Source organism: Hevea brasiliensis, chromosome 18 (genome assembly GCF_030052815.1).
Source record: "Hevea brasiliensis isolate MT/VB/25A 57/8 chromosome 18, ASM3005281v1, whole genome shotgun sequence".
NCBI classification, from domain to species: domain Eukaryota; kingdom Viridiplantae; phylum Streptophyta; class Magnoliopsida; order Malpighiales; family Euphorbiaceae; genus Hevea; species Hevea brasiliensis.
In genome coordinates, this window is record NC_079510.1 from 35,712,185 (window position 1) to 35,735,787 (window position 23,603).

General features: G+C 31.9%; 2 protein-coding genes across 9 annotated transcripts; one reads left to right on the top strand and one right to left on the bottom strand.

Annotated features, from left to right (window-relative positions):
• Nucleotides 1-839: 839 nt before the first annotated feature.
• On the top strand, nt 840-18,452 carry LOC110641892 (serine/threonine-protein kinase BLUS1). 7 transcript variants are annotated; one of them, XM_021793760.2, is made up of 22 exons: nt 841-1,143; nt 2,449-2,813; nt 3,905-4,159; nt 5,997-6,121; nt 6,463-6,507; nt 6,626-6,707; nt 6,807-6,875; nt 6,953-7,123; nt 7,228-7,293; nt 10,158-10,226; nt 10,348-10,491; nt 10,612-10,685; nt 10,992-11,258; nt 11,469-11,560; nt 14,439-14,486; nt 15,114-15,217; nt 15,862-15,987; nt 16,062-16,104; nt 16,190-16,236; nt 17,125-17,186; nt 17,268-17,319; nt 17,979-18,452. In XM_021793760.2, the coding sequence occupies exons 2-22, from the start codon at nt 2,646-2,648 to the stop codon at nt 18,012-18,014; spliced, it is 2,145 nt and encodes a 714-aa protein (XP_021649452.2). In that variant the 5' UTR covers nt 841-1,143; nt 2,449-2,645; the 3' UTR covers nt 18,015-18,452. The 7 variants fall into 7 exon arrangements, with proteins under 7 accessions (XP_021649456.2, XP_021649452.2, XP_021649450.2 ...); XM_021793758.2 differs by having other exon boundaries at nt 2,485-2,813; XM_021793761.2 differs by having other exon boundaries at nt 2,485-2,813; nt 15,141-15,217.
• A 239-nt stretch (nt 18,453-18,691) lies between these two features.
• LOC110641894 (uncharacterized) lies at nt 18,692-22,007 on the bottom strand. Of its 2 annotated transcripts, none has more exons than XM_021793767.2 (7): nt 21,808-22,002; nt 20,598-20,645; nt 20,471-20,517; nt 19,450-19,516; nt 19,324-19,367; nt 19,157-19,214; nt 18,692-19,088 (listed from the first exon to the last, which is right to left on the bottom strand). In XM_021793767.2, the coding sequence occupies exons 1-7, from the start codon at nt 21,865-21,867 to the stop codon at nt 19,038-19,040; spliced, it is 375 nt and encodes a 124-aa protein (XP_021649459.2). In that variant the 5' UTR covers nt 21,868-22,002; the 3' UTR covers nt 18,692-19,037. The 2 variants fall into 2 exon arrangements, with proteins under 2 accessions (XP_021649459.2, XP_057997102.1); XM_058141119.1 differs by lacking the exon at nt 18,692-19,088 and adding an exon at nt 19,593-19,683 and having other exon boundaries at nt 19,196-19,214; nt 21,808-22,007.
• Nucleotides 22,008-23,603: the final 1,596 nt, after the last annotated feature.

Consider the following 23,603-nt stretch of genomic DNA (forward strand, 5'->3'; position numbering starts at 1 on the left):
TGGTTGGAGAATCAGAAGAATCATTTGTTCTAGCTATGCAATTATTCTCTTCTGTTGACTTGTGAACTGTTACTTTCATAAACAATGATGGATGTGGTTTTAGAGCTTGTAAGGGTATGTTTGGTGGGGCAAAATGCAGCTTCTCCTTAAAACTGCATTCCTAAAGGCATTTGGAGCATGACTTTTCCACCAAGAGCCCACATTGTAGTTCTATTTTTTTTTTCTTCTTTTAGGAAAAGTTGGTTCTAATTCTTGCTGTTTTCTTAAACATAACAAATAAAAGTGATATATGCCCTGAATTAGATGAGCATCTTCATTGATTTTTTAACTGCAGGGGTGACTTTCCTTTATGTTTAGAAGTTAACCGATTAACTTTGACTTGTCGGTTGTTTTCAAAACTATAAGAATCTCCTCAATCAAAGTTAATTTTACTAAAAAAAACCTTAAAATTTCTTAAAAAGAGATTTGAATAAAATGACGATGAAACATTCATAGATCCAATTCTAGATTTTCCTTTCAACTTGAGAGGACTAAATAGATGGAAAACGCCAAGTGGCTCTAGATTCAGAAGTTCCTATTATAGCCAAACACAGAGGAAAAGATAATTGATACTAATAATAACAATGTTCCAAGAAAAATATTTGTATAGGTCAAAAAATTTAGATATTCCGAATTATGATACGGATTTCACCTTTATGAATATTAATAAAATAAAATAAAAAGGATTGATTTTTTTTTACTATAAAATATATGAATTGCTTTATAAATTTTCTTAAATTTTGGTGATTAAATTATAATTACCTGGAAAAAAAAGGAAAAATTTACTATATAATACCTAGAAATACACTTTCCATTTGCAATTAGGATTTTCGCTCTCCCCCTCCAATTTTTTACTATTTTATTTTATTTTTCATTTGTATATTCTTTAATCTTTTTTGCTCTCTCCAATCTCAAAATAAGAGTCATAATAAAATAAAAAAACGGAAAAAAGAAGAAGAAGAATAAGAATAAGAAGAGGTAGATTCGATCTCTTGACCCTCAATCCTCTGCAGATTTCTTGGATACAAGGCGGACTTAGTTTGAGATTGAGCCACAAATCTTCGTCACAAACAGAAGCTTGCATCTTTCTTCTCTTAGTCACAGGTACAAATTACTGATTCCTCTAGTATCTGCTGAATGCGACGTCTCTCTTCTTGCTTTTCAGTTTAGCTAAGCAGGTCCCATTTCTCTTTCTGCCCCTATTTATAATCCAAGCCCTAGAATTCTTCAATTTTTATTACTTATTCTATGAATCTGTGCTTGCTGGGAATTTGTTATTTCATTGCTTATTATGGTCGAATTTTCTTTGCTTTGTTAGCTAATGAGGGAATTGGGTTTGTCAATTGGATTGTAAAGTTGCTTCTTGTTTTTCTAAGGATTGAAATTGGGAAAGAGATTGGAAATGAGGGCTGTGCTTACATAAATTGTTATGATTGGTGCTAGTTGCTTGCTTTTGAATTTGCTGTAAGCTTCATTTATAGTTGGAACATTCTGAGGTTTTGTTTTCCAATCTCGGAGTACTTTTTTGCTTGTATGGGTAGTAGCTCTTTTTTTGCTATTCAAGTTGCTTAGGCATTTGTTAGAGACTGCACCTATTATAGATAAACATGCTTTATCTTTTACGAAGGGAGGCAACTGGTTGTAAATATAAATGTATCTCTAGATTATGAAGGGCTAAGAAAAGGTTCATTTGTTTACAAAGAGAGTCATGTTTGTGAGAATGCTTTTTCTAGTATTTGGTAACCTGGAAAAAACTTACGAAGTCAAACAGAAGTATCTTCTTGGAAAAACTTGATTTATTCATGCTGGTTGTTTTAACCACAATGTGGTAGAGTTTTAAAATTATTTCCTGTTTCTGCTTTTCTTTACGATCTCTCTTGAGCTCTGCTATTTTACTTGTTTGTCATACTTTTCATGCTAAAGTGATACTCTAATTTCTTCCCCTCCCAATCCGCCCCCTCCCCCCCCCCCCGCCCCCCCCCCCCCCCCCAAAAAAAAAATGTTATGAGGATTTTATATGTTTACTCAAGAATGCAATTGATTTGTTTTTAACACCCTTTGGTTTTGTACGAGTTCTAGGTAAATTATTGTCCAAGAATAGTTGTTCTTCAACTGTTCATGCACCTGAATCAAAAGAATTTTCTCTGCTTGGCTTTGGGAGCATATTAAAAGTTTGGCATTCTACTAAATTATTGTACATGCTAATACCTTTTATCAGCTTAGTCATTTTCTGATAATCCATAACAGATTCTGATAATTCAGTCTAGGATCATTGACATCAGATACCATTATTTTTTTCATTTTTGGGGATATAATTTTGCAACATGCTGAGGCAGTGTTTTTCTAGTCTACTTTTGGGAGTTGTAAGGATAATTTAAGTTTATTGAGGTTAATGGTTCTACATGCAAGAAATGGTTGGTAATATCATCTTGATGATACCACTAGATTCATACAACATTTCATGCTGAAGAAGGGGGAGATGCTACCAAATTGGAAGAAACCCCACATCAACTTAGTTTTTACCTTCTCTATATACACTTCATTAATGTTTTATGGGACATCTTTGAGTAAAGGGGGATGTTAATGGTGCGCTACAAGACGAAACCATGGAGCACATTTCAGAGAAAAGGTATCCTGTAAGTGCAAAAGATTACAAGTTATGTGAAGAAGTTGGTGAAGGTGGCAGTGCCACTGTTTATAAGGCTCTTTGCATCCCACTTAATGAGACAGTTGCTATTAAGGTTCTTGACCTGGAAAGGTGCAACAATGACCTGGTAAGTGCATTGCATTTTCATTAGAAGCTCCAAATACTCATATTTAGGCTGATTATATACTGGAAGGGTGTCTGTTAGGTTTGCTGCATGGTTAAGATTATTTTGTTATTTAATGCTTCATGTACTTGTTTAACATATAAAGTCACACTATAGTCTCTGATAGTGCACTACTTCTTTTATTGCAACTTCATGAAATCAAATTGCTTATCATTAAACAGTAAAACTAAAAAATAGTTGAATCCATCACAACACTTCATTTTCAGTTCCATTAGTCTATCTATGACAATAAGCATCTAGTTAAAAATCTGTGTTGGTATGTCTTTAACTCAACTCATCTAAGCCTTTGGCTACACTGATTGTTTTTCTCCGTTATACTTAGCTAAGGGTGACATCCATTGAAAGATCTTGTGCTGCCAGATCCATTTTCTTTCTTCACCCCATCCTTGGTCTACCTTCATCTTTATTTTCCCCAACTATGATATGTTGAACTTATTACTGACTTACTGTTGTGCTTGATGACCTATGATGAACGTGTACAAACCATCTCAGTTGGTCTTGTGATTTATCTTCAATTAGTGTTGGTTTCTCCTACTCATAAATGTACTCAGTTTTTATCCACTTCGTGTTTTCCACACATACATTTTAGCATTATCATCTCTCACACACTAATTTTCTGGATGTAATGTTTCCTCCATGCACAATGCTTGTTGCCATTAATAACTGCCAGTAAAAAATGACAGCCTTATGTATATTCTCCTTTTAACTTCACTGAAATTTTACTTTCCATAGGACTTTTGCTGCATTTCTTTGTTCACTTTGTTTTATTTCTATGATTAACATCCACGATCCTTTTTATTATGAAGCCTAAGTATTGGAAATGTCTGCACACTGTCCAAACTAACACCATTTAGCTCCCTTTGCCTTGTATTGCTAAAATTGCGGTAGATCATCATCATCAATCTGTGGTTGGACGCATTGCAAGTGTCATTGGTGCTTGTTAGTGGGCTATGATTTTCCGAGTCTTGTCAAGGATTCATGCAAAGTTTTATTTTGTTGTCATGCATACTAAAAAATTTTTTATACTAGTGCAGGATGACATGCGACGAGAGGAACAGACAATGAGCTTGATCGATCATCCAAATGTATTACAAGCGCATTGTTCTTTCACCACAGGCCACAGCCTTTGGGTTGTGATGCCGTACATGGGTGGGGGATCCTGCCTTCATATAATGAAATCTGCTTATCCAGAGGGTTTTGAAGAGCCTATTATTGCCACACTATTGCATGAGACTCTCAAAGCTCTTGTTTATCTTCATGCTCATGGTCAAATCCATAGAGACGTTAAGGTACCTATTTGGCTTACCTCATCAATTATTCATTGCCTCTTGTGGTCTATTATCACTGCTGGAGCCTATTAGCTATTGACTTCTTATGAAAGATGTCATTGGAAGAAGACATGCTATGAAGAAAATGAAAAATAATCCAAAGTGGCAGGATTTCTTGATGGGATAGTACAATGTGCTTATCATTTAAAGTATGCATGCTTGCTAGATTAGATGTGGAAAAAATTAACTTTTGTTCAAATGAAAATATGGAATTGATGCTGTTCTCCTCTTCTGCGGGTATGGTTGATAGATCTTGAGGCTTGGATTTGCAACATAACAGTAGAGAACACCGGGTGGGCCAGTTGACCACCACTACGATGCTAAAGTCAGTATTGGAACCTAACTGTTAAAGAATAAGAATGTGATTAAGAGATTTGCGTGTGTACCTGATAGCTTTTATATAAGCTTTGATGTAGACTCGTGTTAGGATTAGAGATAATGTTAGAATAGGACTTGGAGTCCCGATTGTTTGGGAGTCCTACGAGTGTTAGGACTGTAATCACGGTGGATATTTCGGGATCCTTATCCTTTTGTGGATGATCTGAGTAACTAGGATCTTGCTGTCCGAGTTTTGTTGCTCAAACAACTAGGGTGAGTGTCTAAGCTATGTATGGTAGCTTGAGCCCTATCCCATATCCTTACCATTAGTCGGTTTTTCGCTCATGAGTACCATTTTGAGGGCTGTAGTATTAGGAATCTTGTCTTTGTATACCATTGTTATAGTTTTAAATAATGGCCATTACACTACGTAACGGCCTTTATTTAAAGTTTTTTAGTCTCCTATTACACTCTTTATTTAAAGGCATAAGAAAAAATGCACTTGTAATGGCCGTAACGGCCTTTACATAACAGTAACAGCCATTGTTTATCATTAAGTAACGGTAACAGTCCCTAATCTCACTTTTTTTTTTTTTGTCCAAATGGGGGTCAGTTGCTCTTCCTCTTGATTTGCTTCTGGTTTGGGGAGTTTTAAGTTGCTATGTCTTACTTTCTCTCTCAACTATCCATCTAAAATTTTCTATCTTTTTACAAATCTTTCACTTCTTTTTACTTGAGCTAAGATCATCAACTAATTTTCTAGTTCTATGCATCCACATCTTGCAAAAGATGAATTGTTTATCCTTTTTGTTTTTGGTTTTTTGCTTATTTGTTGAAAAAAAAAATTACGTTTGATGCTGGGTTTTTTTTATTAAATTTATAACATGAAGCATTAGTTTGCCTGATCTATACGTTATTTTTTATTTTCTAATTTTGAACTATTTTCAAAATTAATTTTAGTTAAATACATAAGTAATTAGAAAATAACATCAAATAAACTTTTAGGCTTCATTAATGTTTGTTAAGTATAATGTTAGTTCTTTACTATCTACATCTAATTTTAGTTTTAAATTGATTAATGCTAATGATGTCTAAGAATGATAGATTTAATGTCTTTATTTGATATATTTATGCTTATTGTTTAGTTGTATATCTTAGTTTTATATTTACATTTTTAAATATCTATTCATTTATGAATTTTGCAAATTTTTTAGAAAAATTTGTGTAGTGATAAGCTGTTGCCGTTGTAGGCCTTGCTTCCATTACCCATGACAGTGACTGCAATTTAAGTTTGTGACCATTGTATTGAGTCATTTTGTTAACATTTCATTGCTTTTATCTCTACATCTAGCAGACTGGGTAGTCGTCTGTTGTTGGGTGACACCGTATTGTTTTCTTATTTTGTGAACACTTTGCCAATCAATGTGGGGAATACTACTGTGCTTTAATTCTTATCTGCTTTTTGAATATCCCATTGCAGGCTGGCAACATCTTAATTGATTCTAATGGTGCAGTTAAGTTAGCAGACTCCAGAGTGTCAGCATGCATGTTTGATACAGGAGATAGGCAGCGTTCCAGAAATACCTTTGTTGGAACTTCATGCTGGTAACTCATTAACCTATTTTCCCTTGCACTTCCTGTTAATGTTCAACTGTGTGAAATCAAATCTCATTGTTGATTATCAGAAACAAGTGGATTTGCATGTGACTGGTATGGAAAAGAGTTAAGCGTAACTCTTTTCTATATTTTGATAGAATGAGGGATTCCAATTTATGTACAACTTCTCCTGAAAACACTCTTACTAAATAGGAATACAAATTCTAACTAAATAGGAACACAAATCCTAATTAAACTACATAACTAATTTGGACTATACAAGATATATACACACATTGGCTTTCTATAACAGAAACATTTTCTGTCTTCCTTTTGTACTTTTCTCTCAGGATGGCTCCAGAAGTTATGCAGCAATTACATGGATATGACTTTAAGTGAGTGAACCTTGGATCTTTTTTATGTATTCTACTTTATCTGCTTCTTGTTCTTGGTTTGTACAATGTTTAGAATAATGTACTGAAGACCCTTTTAACATTTTGTTTCTGTGAACAGAGCAGACATCTGGTCATTTGGAATAACTGCTCTTGAACTTGCTCACGGCCATGCTTCTTTCTCCAATAAATCACCAATGAAAGTAAATTTAATTTCTAATACTTACCATTATATTGGAAGCATTTGAATGGTGCTTATTTTCCTTGTTCATAATTTGATCTTTCCCTTATAATGACTGTAGGTTTTGCTGATGACTTTACAAAGTGCGCCTCCAGGACTTGATTATGAAAGAGACATGAGATTTTCTAAGGTTTATTTCTATTACTGAGCTGGAACATTTTCACTATTATGCTTGTGAAGTTACCTCAAAGTGTTGCGCATTTTCAGTCATTCAAAGAGATGGTGGCTGCTTGCTTAGTGAAGGATCCAAAGAAACGTCCCACCTCAGAAAAGCTTTTGAAACATCATTTCTTTAAACATGCACAGTTAAATGAATATGTTGCTCGTACCATTCTTGATGGACTTGATCCTCTGGAAGAGCGTTTTAGGGTGCTGAAGGTCTCTTGCTCATCTAAAACTACATCTTTTCAGTTTGCAAATTCTACTATTAAATGAGGCATAACTTCTTGATGACCCTCAACCTTCTCTCTTTCATTTTTAAGGCAAAAGAGGCTAATCTTCTTGTTCAGAAAAAGGCTCTGTATGAAGATAAAGAGCAATTATCACAGGTGAAATATGTAGATTTGTTAAATTTTTCTATGTTCCATCATCCTAGTTATTTGGGTTTAGGTCTTTTGCACTTAGGGTTGAAGGGGTTATATGAATTATACAATCAAAATTTCTAATTTTTGCTTCAGTTGTTGACATCCTTAGAATCTCTAGGCTACTCCAGGCAGTTTCAATGCTGATAGAGATGCAGGACAGCCTGTAGGTCTTAGAATTAATGTTGAAATTTGAGATTTTGTGAAGGCTAAAATGAGCAGGATTTAGGTGTAGAATAAGGGTTTGTGAAAGGATGTAATTGAGAAGTGAACTTAAATAAGAAGGGAAGATTTGTGGGCTGTGAACAGTAAAATAAAAGTTCTAGACTTCACACCTAAACTACCTTAGTGATCACATCCAAGGTTCCATAGGCATCACACAACTCAAAGCATAATTGCTAGAATTCATATTGATAAAACAAAACATGGTATTTATAGACTCAAAACGTAACCCTTAACCTTTAAGGATTTGGACTCCCAAAAGTAAACCTTTATCTTCAAGTAATCCTGAAAAGGTAATCCTTAACCAAATAAAGACTCCTATAGAAGTTTAGATCTTTCCATCAAATATGAAATTACAAAAGTATCCTTGTGACTTAAAATAAATGTCCAACAGCTAGTATTTTAAATACACATAAGTAAAAATCTAAAAGAACTAGAATGTACTCTGTAATTTTCTTAATAAACTCTTCAGCAAAACTAAAAGCTTCTTGAGTAATTGTGACACAGTCAAGAAAGATTCAATTTTTCATTGTAAAATTATGAAGTTAAGATTTTCTTGATTGCAGCATTTTCCCCTAGTTGGAGAAAACTCAAACTAGATGAAATGTGTTGTTGGAGGAATTCATATGGTGGTGCTGAATATTATCATTCTAACTTTTTTGTTTTTTTAATAAATATCGAACCATCAAAAAGCTTTTACAAGTTAGGGAGAGAGAACTTGAAGTATGGAAGCAGGAATATCATATTCAACAAGAAGCTAGGAAGATAAAATTTGAAGAATAGAAAATGGAATGTATTTTTTAACTAAAAGCAGAATTGGACACGATATCAAGAGTTCTTGAACATATAATTATGAGGGAAGAATTAAAGATGAAGAACAAGAAAAGCAGCTTGAAGAATTCGAAGCTTTTATTGTTGAACCTTCACATGTTGAAATCCAAGATGTTAAGACTGAGTTGAAAATTTTTGAGTAGCCCTGTTCTTGAGAAAGAAGCTGATGAGCAAGAAAAGCTTGAAAAATCTATCATAGGGAAAGAAGAAATTCAAGTAGTGGAAACGACAGAAAACTGAAGCTTTAGCTAATTCTCTTGTTACCAGTGAATTGAAGAGCCTTTTTCAATTGTTGTAGTGACTGAATTTATATGTTCAGATATTTCCTTGGATGTGAATAAAAGAAATGGAGTTCTTCATTTCAATATTATTGCTACCATCCAAGAAGACAAGGCTGTAGTTCTCCAAATTCAGTTCTTGATTCTTCAACAATAAAAAATTTGAGGTCGAGTTTTCTTCAACCAGGGCAGAAGTCAAGGAAGATTCATTCTAGGAATTATGTTGATTTAATTTTTCATTGGAAAATCAGAAAGTTTAAATTTATATTATTTTGGAACTTTAACTAGTAATAGTATTTCTATTATTTAGAAATTCTAGTATTATTTAGAAAGTAGTATTTTATTTTATTTAGGAAGTTAAGTTGGTTTAGGATTCCTAATTTGAATTTACTTGTATTTTCTTGTTTAGAATTCCAAATCCTAATACTAGTAGGACTAATAATTCTACTTTCAATATCTATGTCCTTTAGGTATTTTGGTGGTTGGTGGACCTTTTCTGTATTTAACTGATTGGAGAACTAATAGAATTGAGAATTTGTTTCTCTTTCCCATTGTTCTATTGTTTCTACATCAATTTGACTATCAGAGAGAGACCACCCATATTTGTATTAGTGTAGGTGAATATTACATAAGTGCCCTTTAACGCACGGCTGATATTTTCATGAGTTTAAAAAATATATCACTGGTAAACTATCCCATCATTATAAATGCTCTCAGAATATAGAGGTCCCAGGTTCTAATCCCTCTGATGTTGTGTTTGTTCATCTTGATGTTGTGTTTGTTAGTTTATTCCCACTTATGTTGGGTTAGTTACTATGGCATGGTCCAATTATAGATATCTTTTTTGGGATGGCTTAGTCCTCCATCATATATACCAACATCATAGTATTTTCATGTTAACGGCCACTGCATTGGGCTGGTAACTTAAGACTTTTGTGGTTTCTGTTAGTGATGAACCGTAAGAAAGCCCTTGGAGTTAAAATTGATCAAAGCTGTGCAAATAAATTTTTTGATTTGGATGAAACTTTTGCGGTTGGAGAGGAATGAAATTCCAATTTAAAAAAAAGTCCATAAATTGGTTGTATTTCGGCTGAAGTTAGTAATTTTGAATCTTGTATCTGGTATTATCCTTTCATTTATTCTTTTAATTTGGAAATTTTGAATCTTGTATCTGCTAAATTCATTTAATCAAATTGAATATATTTGAGTTGGCATGAGTAGATCTATACTTGACTAAAGAACAAGAAAATTGAACTAGCTTAGTTTGAAGTTTTGGTGGTTTGCAACTTCTTGACAATGATAATGCAGTGATATTTCTACAAATGTTATCCTAGTTAATTAATTATGTTCTGGGAAAAAAATTTAGTTATTTGCATGTGTCTCTGTCCATACATAGGTATATTGTACAGAGGTATTTACATAATCAAATTAGCTTACAGTTTCAGATCTTTCTGGCCAAAATTTGATGGAATTTTTAATCTAATTCTGGTCATGTTGCAGCAAGAGTACATAAAAGGAATCAGTGCCTGGAATTTCAACCTTGAGGATTTGAAAAGTCAGGCTGCTCTTGTAAGCAATTTCAGTTTCTGATTTGATGCATATATAGTATTTCATACATACAATTTCATTGGTGGACTAAACTTCACATTATTTTTTTTCTACCTTGGCCCTGGCTCTGTACTACATGCAGATTCAGGATTTTGATGGCATATCAAATGCAGAAGATCCAGATATGGGCATGAAGCAGAGGCACAGGCACAATAATGTTGAGCTTACAGCTGAGAGGCTGTCCCATGAAAGGGCTAACCATTCAACTGCTGCTCCTAGTCATGAGGTATCAATTTCCATGCCAGCATTTTCTTTGTAGTTTTTTCCTCATTGTAAGGTGTTTCCTGGAAACTGAGGACTCCTGGTCATTCTGCCATATGTTGCACATTCATCATCTGTGTCTCAGGATGGGTTCAGTGATCTTCATGATTTGGAGAGTTCACTTCCTTCATTTGCAATTAAACCTCTTCAAGCACTTAAGTAAGAATCTTATCTTTTTCTTATGTCTTCCTTTATCATGGCCTAACATTTCTGGTTCTACTTGCTCTGACCTTCATATACTTAACCGGCTGTAAGAGTAGTGGGTAATTTTTTTACATTAGAAGAGATTGTGAACTGCATTCCATATTAACATGTTGGACCTATAGAATGCATTTATATAATGTTCAATCAGCTGTGCATTTGCTTTTTCTACAATGATTTTGACATGTCAACTTAGCATAAAATATCTATTGTGTTTATGGTTTTAGTTTCTTATTAATTATGCAGCCATGTATTATAATGCAGAGGCTGTTTTGATGTGGGAGATGATGATGTGGATGGAAGTAGTCCAAGTTGGAAAGGTACTGCCCAAACAGATTCTGAACAACAGGTTCTTACAAAGTTGTCGGCAAATGTTGTAAACCAAGACGGTGAAGCAAATGAAGGTGGTAATTCTGGGAGAAGCAGTTCTTTACCACGTAATGTTGTTATGGAGAATAAAAAATGTTTTAGTGGACCATTAATGCCAGATGATAACATTTCTTCTAAAAAGATTGTTGGAGATGAGAACAGGTGAGTTTCATATTCCAACTGAAGTTGATTTTACTTGCTGCTTTCCTTCAAACAGTTACACTCTTGTTCCTAAGAGCCTAAAATCAACCCAAAAAAAAAATTGCATCGAGGATTCAAGACTCGGGCTGCTTTTTGTCAATGTCATTTATCTATGTGAAACCATTTGGTTCTAGTAATTAGTAATAGCTTGTATCTTCAAATATTTTATAGGGATTTTGTACAGCCAAAGCATCAATCAGAGCGAAATTATAGTGGTCCATTGTTATATCGACAGAGAAGAGAAACCAATAACCTTTCTTCTGGTATGTCAGCTGTGGTTCTCATATTCATTTTTCCTCATGCATATCCATTTATCTATTTATATTATAATATATTCAAAAGTACGAATTGGGTAGGGGGACTAGTGAACTAACAAAAATACCCTTAATATTTTATATTATTTATAAATTATTAGAAATTCTAATGCCATATATTACACTTAAAAAAAAAGTCTCTCTACAAATGTAATCTTATTCTAACTTGATAATTAATCCTATTCTAAATAAGTAATACAAATATATCTTGAAAGGATAGCATGGAAATTCTTTTTTTTTCAAAGAATTATAATCCACACTAGAGATCAAACTTAAGGCATCCATGTTTAAATGTTCCATTCAAATTTTTTACTCTGGTTGCATGCATGGATTGTTATTAAAATTCTAATATCACAAATTAAGCTTTAAAAAAAAAAAAAAGTCTCTTTGCAAATGTAAACCTATTCTAGCGTTGTAAGTAATCTTATTTTGAAAGGATAGCATAAAACAGTTTTTTTTTTTTTTTCCCCTTTCAAAAATGGATAATCCCATTACAATTTAAACAATAATTGCTCCTTAAAAAAAGTACACAACTAGTTAATATTTACAAAAATGCACATTATCTTATAATTCTACTTGTCATACAATATTAGTAATTCTATTGTATATATACATATATCCTTGAATTACATGGAATCATGGAAAGTTTAGACCTAAAGTCAATCATATGCATATTTATTAACTTGGTCCTCCTATTGCACTAGAGCTCAAACTTAAGGCATTCATGTTGTTTAAATTATTCTTCCAAATTTTTACTCTATTCATATGCATGGATAGTTAGTATAAGAAGTTTGTTGATCCCTTTTGTTGACATGAAAGAATATGATAACTTAATCAGCAGTACTATCTATATTTGTTTTGTTTACTTGATTACTTTTTTAATTATTAAAAATTCAGCTATGTTGCTTGAGATATGGTACAAATAATTTAATCTAAATATTATTTAATTTGTATAAAATTTTATTTATGAAGACCTGCTCTGAAAAAAAAAAGACTTGTCAATTTTTCTCTACTACCCTTCAAACAATAAATCACGCAAGCAATAAAAAAGGAGTTCAAAAAAATTGAGGCAATAAACCATTATTGGCATAAACCATAAAAAAAAAAAATGGCTGGGGTAAATGATTCAGTGTCTAGTAGTTGAAGGGAAGAAAGTTGATAGCTGAAAATTTCAATTTTCACCATTACAATTATAATTGCTTACTTTGAAAATTTTATCCAAAAGTTATGTTTATGAAACACCCCAAATCAGTGGTTAGAAGCCCAAAAATTGAAAATTGTCTCCAACGAAACGAGCACTTAACACACACACCCACACATTTGACCATAATAGCCAATAATCAATTTAGTTTGAAACTTGAAGTGGGTGCAACTCCAATTTTCTTCTTTGTTTTTTTTTTTTTTTTTTTATGGCTCACAAATTCAAGTTTTCTTCATTTGGTATTTTTCACAATGTATGATAATCTTATACTACAACATATATTAAGTTTATATATTTATAAAAGATATATTATTGAGAAATTATATTTTTATTTTAAACTTTTCACATTCTTATTTGATTTGAAATTATATGCTTGTAATTTTATATTGAAAAAGTCAATTAATATTATCTTAAAATCCTAAATGGGTCCGGTGATAATTGATGTACTATACAACAAAAGGTAGTTTTTATCTTGTCTTATCATAAAGGTGATAAATCTCAAAATGGATATATATATATATATACTTTTTGTGAATATAAATATATTTTTAATAGTAGGGGAAATTACAAAAAAAAAAACTTGTACTTTCAATTTATTTTACAATTATACTCTCAACTCAACTCAACCAATTAAATTTTATGCTTTTCAACCTTTCCTCATTTTATCTTACCGCTGCTAGCTCCGTTAATTACCTAACGGACTTGTTGTGCTAGAAGCCATGTCATGCCAATGAAGTTGGTGACGGTACAATATAATTAGGAAAATTTAAAAAATATAAGGTTTAATTGGTAATTTAATTAGTATAGAGTATAATTGAAAAAAAAATAACTTTTTTTTTGGTAATTTTCGCATTAATTAAACTCACCTAATCTAATTTAATTCAATTGCAACATCTATAATTTTTTCAACTAGATTCGAACTAATTTGTATTTATAAAGACGGTAAATTTTATCCCAATTTCTCAATTTGATTAGAATTTATTGGATTTAAAATTGCTTATAATCCATTTTAATTTATACAAATTTCAAATTACTTTTAAAATTAAGAGTTAATTAACAATTTGATTTGGATTAATCTGATTGACTTGAAAATGCTTTAACAAAAAAATGTGATGAATTTTGTTGAAAGAAATGAGAATGAAAAGGGATAGACCTAAAATGACATGAAAGAAAGTAATATTAAAAGATATTGAATTAGTTTCAAACATAACTGAATGGATATAGCCAACTTTAACTAGTTTGGGAGACTTCATTGTTATTGTTATTGTATGTGCTTTAATTAATTATATATAAATTTTATAGTAATTATTTAAGGAATTTTTTTTAATATTTAGATTATGCTAGGGATTGCAAGTGATAAAATACTTGAGAAAATATCCTATCTGAATCCAATTAGTATTTTAAATGCTCGAACCTGTTCTAAACGCACTTATATTACCTAACTAATAGAAGAACCTTATATTTTAAAATTTAACAATTTTAGGGAAAATTACTTTAAAAAACTTGTACTTTCAATTTTTCTTTGGCAATTGTATTCTATACTAAAATTACCAATTAAATCCTATGCTTTTTAATTTTTCCTAATTATACCCTACCGTCACCAGATCCATTGGCATGACATGGCAGGTTCGTTCTGTTGGCGTGATGTGGCATCTGACGTAGCAAGTCCGTTAGGTAATTAACGGACATGGTGACGGTAGGGTATAAGCCAAAAAAGTTAAGTATAAGGTTTAATTTGTAATTTAATTAGTATATGAAATAATTGCAAAAAAAAAAAAAATGAAACTATAGTTTTTTTAGTAATTTCCCTTTCATAATATGAAAAATTATTTTAATATTAATTTAATTTTTTTTATATTGTAAATTATTTTATTAATTAACAATTCATTGAAAAAAATGATCCATATAAAAATTTAGACTAATTTTAATTTTATTTTATATTTCTTTTTAAATAAGAGATTCATTATTATTTAATAATTAAAATCTTCTAATATCATTATCTACTACATTCATGACTATATTATTCATTAAATTCTACTACAAATTTTTTTTTTTAAATTAAAATTTTAACATCATTTTATTATATTTAACACAACTCTTTGTAAAAATATGACCTAAAGATTTAATGTTTTCGTTAATTAACAATCATTCTTATTTATGGGGTTAACTAATAATGTTAATTAATTTATTTAATTTTTAATATTCATTTCTTTATGTAAATGAGATAATCACAGGTTATCAACATTGTTCATGCTTCAAAGAGTAATGATAAATTATATTACTTGTTTTATTTCATCACAGATATGTTTGTTGAATCTGTTCATGCAGCGGAGGATTTGTCAGAAGGAGCAGTTGTCCAACGTAAAGGACGCTTCAAGGTCACTTCAGCAGATCTCAACCCAAAGGTAATTTGATTCACCTGCTATGATCTCAGGTTAACAAAGCCCAGCCTTTAGTTAGCAAGAATTCGATTTCTATTAGCCTGATATGAAGAAATTTTACAGCTTCTTGTCAAAATTTAGTTTTCAACCATGCCCTTATTATGGCACCCTGTCTATTGATCAATCAACTCGTGAGAATAAGCGAGAATCGATCTTTCTAACAAATTGTGTCTGGAGTTAAAATTTAACACCTGTCATCAGCACAAGTATGAATTCTTACAGCAGTTTATTTGTCTTGGAACTCAAATCTTTATGTATAACCTTTAGTGAATTTTGTTTGTATCAGAGAGGAAGGTCATTTTAGGTTTCTTTTAAGTGGTAACTATTACATATCAGGTAGTGTCATAGTAAAGTAAAATACTTTATGTTCCAGACTTCAGTGCTTCTGCTTTAAATTTATTTGCCTTGTGATTTATTTGTGCTTGGTGCTTTAGGCGGTTTAATCTCTAAATTTTTTTCCCTTTCTTCCAGTGAACTTGGGACTTGATCTTTAAGTCACTGTTTTAGTTTTATGCATTCTGTGATACATCGGCATCAAGCGTGGAACTTAGAAATTTAACTTTTAGGCAATGGCTTTGTAACCATTGCCATTATTTTCCTGATTTCAGGGTCCTACAAACTGTTATTTCAATTCCGTTTGTGGAGGTTCAAGTAGTCCATCAACATCAAGCCTTACAGCCGCCTCAGTTCTCCCATCACTGCAATGCATTTTGCAGCAGAACATCATGCAAAGGGTTTGTTACTTTTATGTATTATATATTCAATGTAAATTAATTGCATTTCAAAACCCATTCTATGTTGTTGACAGGAAGAAATTCTTAAATTGATCAAATATGTAGAACAAAGCTCTGGTAATAGCTCATCTTTTAATCATTTCTAATTATTGGCACTTATTTCTGCATGCACTGATTATTTCACTTGTCATTTTTAATGCAGACAAGCAAATGGAGTCAACTGAAGCAGCCACAAATGACCTTTTGCAGGTAAATGTACCTTTTTTCCTTAGAAAGAACAAAAATTCTTTTTGGTGCAAGAATTTCTTGCGCTTGTTATAGAATTTTAACAAAACATGCCAGATTGCAATATACATATATAAAATCTGCTTTGTTATGAAATTGAGCAATAATAAGATATTATTTCTTTAGAAAAATGCGGTAAGGGGCCCTTTTTTTGTGTTTTTGCTATCGAGCCTTCAAACGTTAGTTATATTTTATTGAACCCAACATTTTTATTTGGTGCTATTTAGTACTAGTTTAACATAGAAAAAAAATTCATAATTTGGCTACATATAAACAAAGATAGCAAGTCCACAGTAGCAGAAATTTTCTCAAGAAAGATTGAGGATCTAATATCATGTAATAAAACCTTCATATGTTGAGTTTACTAACATATGATGTTTAGAATTTGTTGTATTTAACAAAATGTGTTAGTTTTTCCACAAGTAGGTGTTAGGAATGATTATTAAAAGATCAAAAAATTTCTGAAATTTCAATAATTACCCAATATTATGTTTATATCACCAATTCAATTAGTTAAAGATCCAATAGAACACTTCTTTGGTTGGAGATTTCAATAGCAAAGACTCCAAAAGTTCAAGAGCTGTGTAATGGATTTAGCCTATTTCTTTCTTATTCTTCTTCTTCACTATCACAACCATCATTAATGTGTGGACATAATGATTCGTATTTTTATCCCTGTGAGTTATTGTGTGGCCCTGACCATTTTTCACAGTGGATCATATTTGATGAAAAGAATTTACCAATCTGATGTGAAAGACATGTTTTAACCAGCCATCTGTTATAGAATTGGTATCCAATTTTAGGAAAGTTCGCTATTGTGATAAAATGATCTTAATCTTGTGCAACATGCAGATATTACCTGCTTCTGCTAGGGAGAGGGAGCTGCAGGCTCAGTTGATTAATCTACAACAAAGGTATGATATGACGGCCAAAAATTAGTACTGAAATTATGGGTGCTATTTTGAAATACATCTGGAACTTATCTCAAATGTCAGTGCTGGAAACCTCGTTGAGGAATTGCAGAGACAGAAGATGAAAAACACACAGGTGCGCATTTATCTTGGTTTCTCTAAGTTCATATCTTCATCATAACAAAACTATCCTACTTTCATGGAAACTCCTCATCATAGTACTGTTGGCTTAATACAGTGGCCTGTAACATGGCTGATGGATCTCGCTTCTTTTTTTTTTTTTGGTATATCAATATGGTTTGGAGCCTAGCTAACAAGCACATGTCCCTTCCCCTCCAAATAATGATAATAATTAAAAAAAGCCCTCGTCCCTTTCTCTGCATCCTGCCTTCATGAAAAATAAAGTATTAGGTGAATATATTTGCATTTTAGTTTCCTTCACATTTATTATTGATTGTTTTCTGACAATGGTTTTGTTTTCGGGAATTTGAATTTTTTTACACAATTTATTTTCATTTTTCATTGAATACTCATCTAGCCGATCCCAACTAGTTTGAGATTAAGGCTTAGCTGTCATATTATTTAAGAGTGCCTAGCTACCTATCAATAATCAACTTTCCGGTGCTCTGTTTTCAAAATGTGTTGATTTGGCATAAAATGGTGTATCTGATTTTGTACTGGTTCCCCACAAAGAGTCTTCAGCAGTTTATATTTTAGCAAGATATTCAGGATAATTAAACTTGGAACTGCATTGGTAGTGATGAAAGTAGCTGTCATATTCTTTTCTGTTTGCAGTTAGAAAGAAGGCTGAATGCTTTGGTCTATAAGTGAAGAAAATGAGGCTTATGATGATGATGATGTCTTCAGCAGCTTTGATTATTCTTCAGTAGCGCTGATGTCCATATGCCAAGCCCATAGAGGGATTAAGGCATCTTATGATTCGCATTTCTAGCGTATCATGTGTGAACGTTTGTTGAAGGCAGAACTCAAATTTTGAGATGCCATTCGTTGGGTCTCACATCATGTGTGACATGATGTAATTTATGACGCATTGTAATTATAATACAGTTTGGATCTCTCTCTCTCTCTCATGCACACACACATGCGCTTGTGCTCTCTAGCACTATAGCATGGGGTGCCTTCGAGTACCTGTATTCATGTAGCCAAAGCGTGCAAAGAAGGCAAGACCCATTTTTTTTACTTGTGTAATTATGTGATTATATACCATGAAAAAATAAAAAGTAATAGGTGTTATATTTACCAGCTCAATACTCCTAGTGATGCTCAAAATAATAATAAAAATTAGGAAATTTTTTACAATGCGATGGTGACTGCAGCGGCAGTGTATATAGCAGTGGGGCTGTGATAGCTACAAGTGATGGTGGTGATTATCAAAGCGGTGATTCTTGTAGTTGCAATGGGCGAGGGCAAGAATGGACATGCTGTTAACGTTGAGGATGGAAGCATAATTATGTTGGAAGCATGGTTAAAAAATAATAATGCATGTGTTTTTCAGTTGTGAAATATGTACAAATCAACCATTATAAATTCATTTATGATTTACATCCTAAATATTTTGCCTCTGCTATTTCTTAAAAGCAGAGATGCTTATGCATAGGTGTTTCAGTAGGGATAATATTTTCTTAAAAATAAGGAAGCATCTACAAGATTTATGTTTCTGACTCAAAAGAAAGAAATAAAATAGCGAGGAGACGAAAAGGGAATGCTTTGGTCAAGAATGATTTTGTATGATAATTAATAAGCCTCCATAAATGCTCCAAGATTGTATCCATGAAAAATCTCAAAACAAATCGGTAGGTGGAAATGCTGAGGTTGAAATCCAAGGGTAATTTGTTACCACATTCGATTTTCAACTACGGCAGAAACAATTCCTTTAAGTGTCTCCTGCATAACATGATTTATATCAGATAGGCATGTTTCATTGTTTAGAAGAAGTCATCTTTGGACCATACCATGGAATGGTCTTTAAGACCAATAGACAGCACCAATGGCCTGGAGGAACCTGAGCTACTGCCATTACAAACAAGTAAGTGTCAACAGACCATCCAGAACACACATTGCTCCAATCTATCATGCTAAATTCAAAAAAATAAAAAAAAACAAACACACACACACACACCTTATGTGTTCAATCAGTTGTCGAGCACATGCCACTAGCATTCCCTGCACATATTTGTGTTCAACCAAAACCAAACATAAGCTAAGATCAAAATTAACAGGTGGTAGTGCAGACCCAATAGTTTACCTCATCTCGTTTGCCAAATATTACAGATACACTGAAAGTGGGATGAATCGACACCCCTTCCTCCTTCCTGGCAACAGGGGAGCAAAAAGAAATCTTAGAAGCCCCACCCAGATTTACTACTATTTAATAGAATAAAATAAAACCTTCGCAACCCTCCAAGTGTCTGTGATCAATCCCCTTCCCACTCCATTGAACCAAAATAAATATAGTCTTGGACTTGCATTGATTATTTTTCTGCACAAAAATGGACAACCATCTATTATCGTGGTTTATTTTTTGAGCCATCTTTGTTCTTGTACCCTTCGACATAAAAAAAGTTTTGCTTAAGAAAGCCAATTATATTGACCCTAAAATTTCTTGGCATTTCGATTTGGGGAAGAAGCCAACCATTTACCAGAGAGAGAGTTTCTCAAAGATTGTCTTCATGACCATAGGCAGCAAACAATCATATGTATCAAGACACAAGAACAGATATACAATTTTTGTTTTTATAACAAAATAAAGGAATTGAGCAATGCAAGAGCGTCCATTTCTATGCAAATTATGTCAGTGTTGGATAAATCAATTTTTGTTCATTATATATGTAAGATGAATTAATATCTACTTCCCAGCATTATTATCATTAGGGCACAAGGTACAGGGGAGCAACAGCAGATAAATCTATAAACTTGAACAGTCTTTCCTGCAAAGAAATGAGTTTTGAGTAAAGGAATGGATATATGTATCATTATATGAGAACTCACTACACTAAGCACATCAGAAATTCAAGCATGCAAGATGATCGTGTTACCATATGAAAGATTATTGCTACGATAGGCTTATAACACATTATTTTCTGGTTGACAATTTAAAGTTTTAACATTGTAAATTTTGGATACAATGCCAAGACACAGCCACAGTTACAAACAATTTACTAAGTCCTTGTCACAAAGTTGAAAGCAACACCAATATCACATTGGATCAGACATTAAAAACAAGAGAGGTATATATATATCTACTTCAAACAAAAAAACATGCAGACCTGGCATGCAGTATCGTCCCCATTGTTCCTATTTGGGTAGCAATCACCTGACAAGTATTTTAAATGTCAGAAACATCCTTGCAGAAATAAGTAGAGTATATAAATAAATTGGGAAACTCATTCTCACAAAAATATGGTCATCATAACTGCAAATGACTATGTCTGTTTTGTTCCCCTGTCAAGCAGCCAAAACATAAATAAGAATATTTGACAAAGAAACATTTCAAAAGCACAATAAAATGAACGCATTTATTTTTAGTGCAGCAGTGAAATTATGAAAGAAAAAAAAAATTATAACATGCTCACTACCGAGGTTGATTCCAGTAGTTGAAAGATGGTAAAAGAAAATAGTTTAGCATAGGTAAGGGTATATTTATTTTGAATAAGCCATTAGACATCATGCAATTGACCCAGTATGCAATCTGAAACTCTAGTACTAGGACACACCTGCCCATCCACTGTTGACCAACAGATGCTAGACTAACACAGCACAATTTAAGACACTACTACATCAATGAGAAAAAGAAATGTTTGCAATGCTTGGGCCTAGATGTCATCAACTCAATGTGTCCTGTACATGCATGTAAAATCTTCAAAAAATTTACATGCATAGTCTTAATTTACCCTTAAGTTTAATAGTTGGAAACCAAATGGTGAAGGAAACCTTATAAATTTGATTTTCCCCGTCCACTGATAAGAACAAGTATACTGCCAAGAATAGCAGGCAAACCGAAGTAGAAAATGTGCTTATTTGTTATCTTGTCAAGTTAAATATCTGGATAGCTCAAACAAACAGCGAAATTCAGATGCCATGTCATTTTCATAGTAGAATTACTCAATCATAGCACATTAACCTTAACAGTCTCCCTTTATCAATCGCTCAAATCAAGACCCATTTTCGTTTGTGATTGAACTCAATTATCTTATTCAAACTTTACAGTTGCAATATCCCAAATTAATACAACACGCTTGAAGTAAGAAGAATTTAATGAAAATTTTGAAAGATCCAGTAACACACACACAGAGACAAAAAAAGCCATTCCAACTAGAAATCATCACTATATTCTGATACACATGTTTAACCCTTCAATCGATTTCAAACAGAACTCCACCAACGATCTGAAACAATAAGTATGCATTGAATTATGCAAAATTTGGTCAACCCATTAATCGCAAAGTGCCTATAAGCAACTGGTAACAGCAAAAGACAGCTCCTTTGTGACTCCTGGGCATTTAAGCGAGCATGTAATGGGCCAAAACACAAACAACAACACCAACAAGGTTGAACTGGTGCAGGAAAAGAATGAAAAAAACGAAAAAAACTAGGCTAATTATACCTTGATATCTAGCGAAAGGTTCTTGAAGGGTACTGGAAAGCGTTGGACGGAACTTCCCATCACGCTCTTATCGTCTTTAGACTCGAGAGAGTGAGATCTATACCAGCTGAGAGATGCAAATATAGCGACGGCGTTTTTCTTTTGGAAGAAGACATCCTCATTCACCAGCCCCACTTTGAAAGCCCATAACTACAAGCTAAATCCATGCCCACAAAGTTGTGTATTTACTTATTTATATAAAAAAAATCCAAATTTAAAAATTCACCCCTAAATAAAAAATAAATAGGATAATGGCAAAAAAATATATATATCAAATTTTACTTATTTTTATAATTCTATATTTAATTTTTTTTAACAATTATATCTAAATTACTGACAATAATATAATTATACCCTATTGTTATAATCACATTATTAAAAATTAATAGAACTGTGACCTCGCTATCTCAATTATGATACAACGATAACATTTCAGTAAATTTTTAATAAATTAAGGCACAGTTATGATGACAGTTCTATCAATAATTTATAGTGCAATTTAAAAAACTAAGTATAATTATAAAAATTGAAAAGTTTGAAAATTGTTGTCTCCAAAAAATATTGCACCACATTATGCCTATACAAACTTTCATATTTATTGTAAATAATAATAATAATAATAATAATAATAATAATAATAATAATAATAATAATAATAATAATAATAATAATTTAGTTTAGTTTTCTAGCCATTTCAGGCTATCCTTTGGAGTTTTCTTTTTTAAGGATGGCAAAATAAATTAAAATTTTTTTTTATATTATAATTTAAGTTATATAATTTTTTAAAAGCTATTATTTTACTTTAAAACACACAATTTATAAATATAAGCCAATTATATTCAAAATTTTGTATAAATATATATATTATGATAAGATAATATATAAAAATTATATATTTTTAAAATTATTATAAAATTAAAATTAAAAAAAAATGGAGACACTCGCCTTCATCTTGATATTTTTCATTGTATTAGTGTTTGTCTCAATATATTGTGGGGTAGAGCAGTGGCAAAACAACAAAACTAATTTAAAAGGCAAAGATCTTTTATATATATATAATTAATCAGAAAAAATTTAACATGGATACACTAAAATTAAATTCAGCACTTCTTACTGAAATGAAATATTACTATCGAAATGAAATTGTAAATTCAAAATAGTTATAACACCCCCTACCCAGTCAATAATAAGCTGAGTCGGGAATATTACAAATTGTGTGGAATTACACAATATAAATTTAAAATATTTTTAAATTATAATAATAGAACAAACCAATTTAAAATTTTACGGAGGTGACATTATTTTTAAAAGAAAATTTGTTTTCTAAAACATATTTTATACAAAAATACAAGAGGAAAAACCGCAAGAGTCTCCCTTGTTTTTTCTTAATTTTCCTCCTATTAAACATGAAATAAACACTTCCAAATAATTCAACCTTTACCTCTAAACTTCTTCAATATACCAACCAAACTCAAAACACTTCAAAAATTATATTATCAAAACTAAACCATGTCAACATCATTTTAAATCCCTCCATAATAAAAATAAATCATTATAAAGATAAAGTTTTCAATAAACATTATACATTAAACAAAGAGTAAAAAGTTTGATACATAATGATTTACTTAATTATATTAACTAATTCTAATGTACATGTCAACATTTACTACTTTTCCAAGATTTAATGGAAAAGAAAATTTGCAAAATGTCCGATGTGCTCCGAAGCTGATGCAATTACTGTGGTCCCTCTACTGGCG